Consider the following 7,641-nt stretch of genomic DNA (forward strand, 5'->3'; position numbering starts at 1 on the left):
GCTACAGCGCGCGCCGGCGCCTTTGTGCGTGCAATTGAAGAGCACGCGCTGCAAGCACAGTACCGTTTCCACGCTCGCTTGACTCACACCTGGCGCTGAAGTGAAGGGGAGCGCGCGTCTGAAACGTCTCCCGTTCTCAGTCGTTCTGCGACTGAATAAATGCACTTCTTGTCACTAGTGAACACTCATTTATTTTATCATGCACACAGTTAAATGGTAATATTGTCAAATATATCACTTTAAAAATTCGAATTAATTATAAATATATTTTCTGTTTTAATATATTTTAAAATATCATTTATTTTGTTTATTTCTGTGATGGCAAAGCCAGGAGAAAAAAAAACTGTGTGGAGGAAAAAAAAAATAAATTGACTGGGCAACTTGACTGTAGCTCGACTTTAAATACATTTCTTCCATCTTGGGCTGCTATATTTTTAGCAACTTCCCATTCATTAATAAAACCTGCATTATTTTTGGTGGCATTATTATTAACTGTACTCATGCATTCATTGGCATTCTCGTATTCTCAGAGGTATCTGTCACGACGTCTCAGGTTAAAGGCCTGCATATATGAAAGGATGCAGGCTACAGCGCGCGCCGGCGCCTTTGTGCGTACAATTGAAGAGCACGCGCTGCAAGCACAGTACCGTTTCCGCGCTCGCTTGACTCGCGCCTGGCGCTGAAGTAAAGTGGAGCGCACGTCTGAAACGTCTCTCGTTCTGCGACTGAATAAATGCACTTCTTGTCAAGAGAAACGAATTAATTATAAATATATTTTCTGTTTTAATATATTTTAAAATATCATTTATTTTGTTTATTTCTGTGATGGCAAAGCCAGGAGAAAAAAAAACTGTGTGGAGGAAAAAAAAAATAAATTGACTGGGCAACTTGACTGTAGCTCGACTTTAAATACATTTCTTCCATCTTGGGCTGCTATATTTTTAGCAACTTCCCATTCATTAATAAAACCTGCATTATTTTTGGTGGCATTATTATTAACTGTACTCATGCATTCATTGGCATTCTCGTATTCTCAGAGGTATCTGTCACGACGTCTCAGGTTAAAGGCCTGCATATGCAGGAGTCTGAGGAGAAGGCCACGGCTCTTCTTACACTGAATTAATTATAAATATATTTTCTGTTTTAATATATTTTAAAATATCATTTATTTTGTTTATTTCTGTCATGGCAAAGCCAGGAGAAAAAAAAACTGTGTGGAGGAAAAAAAAAAAAACTGACTTGGCAACTTGACTGTAGCTCAACTTTAAATACATTTCTTCCATCTTGGGCTGCTATATTTTTAGCAACTTCCCATTCATTAATAAAACCTGCATTATTTTTGGGGGCATTTTTATTAACTGTACCCATGCATTCATTGGCATTCTCGTATTCTCAGAGGTATCTGTCACGACGTCTCAGGTTAAAGGCCTGCATATGCAGGAGTCTGAGGAGAAGGCCACGGCTCTTCTTACACTCGAGCAGGTGAGTTCATGAATCTATGGATCTCTGTGAATATTCACCAATCACTGCTATATAAAGCCAGTGCGTTTGTCTCGAATGCAGGCAACTGATCATAGACAAATCTGTGCAAAATGAACAGGGTTAAAGGTACATTGACTCCAGATTTTGATATGCTCTTTGCAAGGAAATCTGCCTAGAGCTAAAGCCCAGGAGAAATGCATTAGCGTCGTAATGAAAACAGTGCTCGCTTATTAAATATGTGATCTCTACAGAGAGCAAAAATATTTCTAAGGATATTAGCTTAACAGTTCAGCTGTTTCTTGGCCAAAGTGAATCTCTGAAGTGAGTCTCTCAGTTATGGTGTGTTTCTCTGGTCACGTGTGTGTGTGTGTGTGTGTGTGTGTGTGTCCTCAGTTCTGCAGGCCTGGCTGTGGTGTGTGTCTCTGTGGCCGTGCTGGCTTTCTCACACCGTTCCTCTGGACTGCAAAGACGAGACCGGATCACTCATCCAATGCACTTCAATCTCTCAAGAGAAACTTCTGGATCGCGTCATCCAACATGCAGAGCTCATCTACCGCGTCTCTGAAGAGTCCTGTACTCTTTTTGTGAGTGAACCATCTCTGTCAGTCAAAGAGTCTATATGATCTTCACTATTAACTTTATATATTTTTTTTTCAAATTGATAATATTTTCTGAAAAATCTAGAAGTGAGTTTAAGTCTAAAAAACTGACAATAGGGTAAGAAAAATAATCGTAATTAAGAGAAAACAAGACTATTTTTTCTAACTGCAATGACAGATATTTTTAAACTCATTTTATAAATGTTTCATAAAAAAGTAATTCTTAAGTCATTTTGCATCTCAAGTAAATGCATCTTGATTTAAGAATGTTTAGACATTTATACTGGAAAACAAGGCCAAAATACTGAGGAAGAACATCGCTTTTTTTGCAGTGAAATAATTTATTACATGTATTATTTAGTTGTATTATAATTGTATAAATAAACTGATGCTAAATCTCTGCATCTTATTTCTTTAAATAAATATTAAACACAGAATCAGATAACAAATTTCATTTCATCTCATCAGCTGAGATATTATTAGCCAGACTGATAGCAAGTTTTCTTTCATTTAATGTCATTATTCTGTCTCATTTAATCAACCTTGCCTCATTATTCCCGGCTGTGTGCATGACTTTGAATTAATGAGACTGTAATCTTAATGAATAATCAGACTCATTATAAACACTGTGAGATGCCTATCAGTCTTGTTAGATTATTTCACCGTTCTTAGGTAGATTGTCTCCTCGCAGTGGAAAAACATGATGGTATAATTTCATTTCTCACTTCTAATCTCCACTCACACATTTATAAGGAAGGCTTTTATGTCGTCTGAAGTGACATATGTGGGTAATTTTTCGTGTGAACTACTGGCACTGCACTGAAAACCTTAAATTAGTCCACTCTCCGAGTCAAAAGCGGCTTAAATGACACATTGACAGCATCTAAAACACATAAACAGAGAGTCAAGACTCCTCTAAAATGTCCTCATCTTCATGTATCCTACAGGAGCAGATGTTTGTCCCGTACCCTCTGCATGCTTTGAGGAATCAGGGAGGAACCATGTGCCACACCAAACCCTTCCCCATCCCAGGCTCCAAGAGTGAGATTCAGCAGATTTCAGTGAGGAGATGTTTCATTGATTTTATATTGGAAATACAAACTAGCATTGTAAAGTGAGAAGCCTTATTGACTCGAGAGGTCTCATCCTCCCACTGCAGGTTTAGCTTGTTGGCCAAGAATCAAAGCCATTTCTTAATTTAGCAGTTTCTTTCTTTGGGTTGTTGCTTTTTTTAATATGAGCAAGATATGTGGAATATGTTTCTGTGGATCTTGATTTATGGTGACACTTCAAAGTACATCTTAAGTATTAAGCTCTACAGTACATTGCAAAACAAATAATGTCTTAATCTGTAGTTTTCCTTGCTTTCCAGTAATAAGTATCTAAACATGCTTAAAAAAAAACTAAACTTGAGATTATTTAGGTTTTATATAAGATTTGATTTTGGATCTTTTGATCTTTTTTTCTATTTTAGGCATAAATCTAACAAAATGTAGGGAAGTTGACATGCTATACCAAGACATAACCATTATTAATTAACAAACAATTAATTAAAACCAATAGGGCGATTGAAATACACTTAATTCAGTGTATCTTGTGCAATTCTGCTTAGAATAAGTTAATTCAATGGGTTAATTGCTAAATTAATAAATTTTATTATTGGGGCATTTAGATATTTTGACTGGGGAATTAAACAAAATACAGATAAAAAAATAGAAAACATTTGTATTATTATTATTATTATTATTATTATTATTATTATTGTTTTTATTTATTATTTTATTTAATTTTTTACATGCAAAATATGGTTTTCTTACTTAGAGTTTTTTGTCTTGTTTTCCAGTACAAATATCTAAAGATTCCTAAATCAAGATACATAGAAAACATTTGTATTATTATTATTATTATTATTATTATTATTATTATTGTTTTTATTTTATTATTTTTTTATTATTTTATTTAATTTTTTACATGCAAAATATGGTTTTCTTACTTAGAGTTTTTTGTCTTGTTTTCCAGTACAAATATCTAAAGATTCCTAAATCAAGATACATTTGACTTCATCAAAATGAAGCATTCATGAATTCATTCAAAAAATTAAAAATTAAAAATAAATAAATCTGTCAGGTGGGGTGAGAAAAATAATCATGGTTTCTATGTGTGTGTATGTATATATAAGACACACACACACACACACACACACACACACACACACATGCATATGCATCTGCATATATCTTATTGTAAGCTAATATTTAATTCATTTTTATAAATTGATAAATGTATACATTTATACATTTTTCAGAAAGCAAAACTTGCAATACTAGTTTTTCAGGTAAATTTAAATATTCAGGTTAATGTTCGGTTACACTTTATTTCGATAGTCCACTTTAGACATTCTATTAACTATAAGTAACTTTGTAACTACATGTCAACTACATGTCAACTAATTCTCATTAATTTGCAACTACATGTCTACTAACTCTCAGAGTAGACAGGGTAGGTTTAGGGTTAGTAGAATGTTGACAAAGAAAGTGTTAGAAGATATTAAGCAGACAGTCTACTAATACTCTACTAACTGCTAGTTGACATGTAGTTGCAAAGTTACTTACTGTTAATAGAATGTCTAAAGTGGACTATCGAAATAAAGTGTTACCTAATGTTCTTGAACAGCATCCACAGATAATTTAATTCACATCCATCCATGCATTTCAAAACAGGTTAAGCTTGCAGTGGAAAGCTGAAACCTGATCCATGTGCTCCAGCTCTGAACAAATGAGCTCTGCTTAACAGGTTTTGTGTGAAAGACTGCTGTCTTGTTCATTGAATGCACTAGTGTGTAACAGCTCTTTCAATTGAGAGACTAACCTTTCTTTAGAACAATATTGCCTCTGTCTCCAAATAGGCTGTTTTTTTTTCAATATATCTTTTTTTTTTTTCCACCTGCTGAAATAGATTTTAACATTCGCTGCAAAGTGCTTTAGTTTCTTACTAGTTAATGAGTCTCGTCACGCCACCAGTGTACGCAGCCAAAGTAGACGCGTCTTTCCATTTGATTTAGACATTTTACAGTCTCTGAAAATTCGTCTGGAGCTACCGTACATACAAAGTGTTGCAAAAACACTGAAAACGTATTACCTCCTGTAACCTCGCCTTCACCGAGAGCTTTGCTGGTTTATGAAGGCTGTCGTCTTGACTGCTGTATTCACAGTGTTTAGTCCGTTTACAGTTTGAAGTCTGTAATGGGGTCAGTATGTATTTATTTATTTGATAAATTGTTTATTTGTTTATACTTGAGATTCATGTAAAATGTGAGTTAAAAATATCATTTATATTTTACTTTTCTATAACATTTCCTCTGACCTTTAGAATTAAATGGAAATGTTTTTTGCGACTGTGCTTCTAAATGCCTTTTCCGCGTGTGAAATTGAGGCGTGATGGTTTTCTGTCGGGTCTAATATAGTTGCTGATGCCTTACCTTTCAATAACAGACTCTTTTCTATTTCTGAATCAGTGTTATTTATTTATTTATTTATTTATTTTTATTATTATTTTTAATAAATTTTCAGTGTGTTTTTGTTACATGTATTATTATTTTTTTTATGTAGTTTTTGGTATTTTTTGTTCCAATTTTTGTTTTATTTATTCCAGTACATTAAGTTAAGTTAATCTAAATGAAAATGAAAAATTTTATTTAATTTCATTTAAATTGTATAATAGTTCTATATTCTGTAAATGTTCTATTATATTTCTTATTATATTATATAAAATATGTTATTTATTTATTTATTTATTTATTTTATGGTTTTAGTTTTAATTAACAAATAATAACCCTGGTCTGCATTACCGTGAGAACAAATCAAATCTTGAAATCTGTGCATCACAACTTTTAAGGTCAAGCTTACATAATCAGCTTTTGTTAGTTGCATGCAAACTGGAATTATGTGTATCGTTTTCTGGTGTTTCGGAATTACAGCTCATCTTGGTGACTTGGTGGGCTGGTTTCTGAACACCAAACGTTATTTGTTGATGTGTAAATGTGGGCGATCATGTGTTAATGTATTCATGTTTCTCAAGTCAGAAAGTTTGAGTGCATCGTTTTTGCAGCTTAGTAATACATGCTCCTTTTTGACTGGAGAAGAAGTTCTGAAAGTTACAGTATGTTGTCATCAAACTCTTTTCTTTGAAAGAAAAGAAAATAAATCAATAAACGTTGGATTGTTCGTACCATGAGCCCTTTCACGTCTGCGGTGTGTTTTATGCAGGATAAATGGCTGCTTCACTCGGTCCTGATGCTGGTGCAGTCGTGGATGGAACCCCTGATCTATCTGCAAACTACTCTTAATCGTTACGATGACGCCCCCGACGCTCTGCTCAACAAGACCAAGTGGGTGTCTGATAAACTGCTCAGCCTTGAGCAGGGGGTGGTGGTCCTCATCCGCAAGGTAAATCAATAATAACAGCGTCTCACGGTGCAGCCGAGCCGAGCAGCGTTTCACTCCGCTTTCTCCGCAGATGCTGGATGAAGGGATTCTGATGCCGTCCATCTTCGAGCACGCGCTGACCCCATACGATGAACCGTCCCCAGAGATCCCGGAGTCCGTCCTCAGGGACTACAACCTACTCATCTGCTTCAAGAAGGACGCCCACAAGATGGAGACCTTCCTCAAGCTACTCAAGTGCCGTCAGAGCAAAAAGCTCAGCTGTCTTTCCTACTAAACCTGCATCGTATATCAAAAGAAAAAGCTTTATTTTGAATAATCGAAAGTGCGCGTTGAATTGGCAGTAGTTAGCCTAGTTAGCAAACATTCATTGAGATCCCTTAGTGTGAAAGCCAGAAAAGGGAACAGATGAAGATTCACACTGCTCTCACACACATCTGCACTTTTGACTTCCTCATCCACATAGTCGTTCGATGTCTCTCCAGGTCTCTGGTGTGTTGGCAGGCATGTTTTTTTTTCTTTCTTCTTATAGTGGAGATGGTTTCACCTTTGTATTAGTTAGATGAAAAAGCTCTTGATACAGAAATATGCTAATGAAGCCACAAAGCAGATTGTAAATGTTTCCAGTGTGTGTGTGTGTGTGTGTGTGTGTGGTGTGGGCTGAGGGATTTGTTCTAGGAGAGTAAAAGCTGTACTTTATGGATGAACATGGTGGAAATTTACATGAGATATGACACAAGATAAAAAATATAACTACTGGACGGCCAAAGAATAAGTGCAGAATGCTTGAATAATGCAAAGTGTGTCTGTAAAAAAATACATAAGTAAAAAGATGATTTGTGTATATGCAGATTTTTTCTTACTTTATCTTTGTCAAATTATACTTATCTATGTAAATAAAAAGAGGCATATGATATTTCTGTGTGTGTGTGTGTTTATATCATCTATCTATCTATCTATCTATCTATCTATCTTTCTTTCTTTCTTTCTTTCTTTCTTTCATTCTTGCTTTCTTTCTTTCTTTCTTTCCTTCCTTCCTTCCTTCCTTCCTTCCTTCCTCCCTTCCTTCTTTCCTTCCATCCATCCATCCATCCATCCATCCATCATCTATCTTTCTT

The 7,641-nt window shown here is 35.1% G+C and overlaps 1 protein-coding gene across 1 annotated transcript; it reads left to right on the forward strand.

Annotated features, from left to right (window-relative positions):
- Nucleotides 1-1,592: 1,592 nt before the first annotated feature.
- On the forward strand, nucleotides 1,593-7,309 carry LOC107709547 (somatolactin-like). Its single transcript, XM_016514043.1, has 5 exons — nucleotides 1,593-1,608; nucleotides 1,876-2,066; nucleotides 3,029-3,142; nucleotides 6,347-6,526; nucleotides 6,597-7,309. The coding sequence occupies exons 1-5, from the start codon at nucleotides 1,593-1,595 to the stop codon at nucleotides 6,798-6,800; spliced, it is 705 nt and encodes a 234-aa protein (XP_016369529.1). The 3' UTR covers nucleotides 6,801-7,309.
- The last annotated feature ends 332 nt before the right edge of the window (nucleotides 7,310-7,641 follow it).

This window comes from Sinocyclocheilus rhinocerous, unplaced genomic scaffold, assembly GCF_001515625.1.
Source record: "Sinocyclocheilus rhinocerous isolate Xijiao unplaced genomic scaffold, SAMN03320098_v1.1 scaffold656, whole genome shotgun sequence".
Classification (NCBI taxonomy): domain Eukaryota; kingdom Metazoa; phylum Chordata; class Actinopteri; order Cypriniformes; family Cyprinidae; genus Sinocyclocheilus; species Sinocyclocheilus rhinocerous.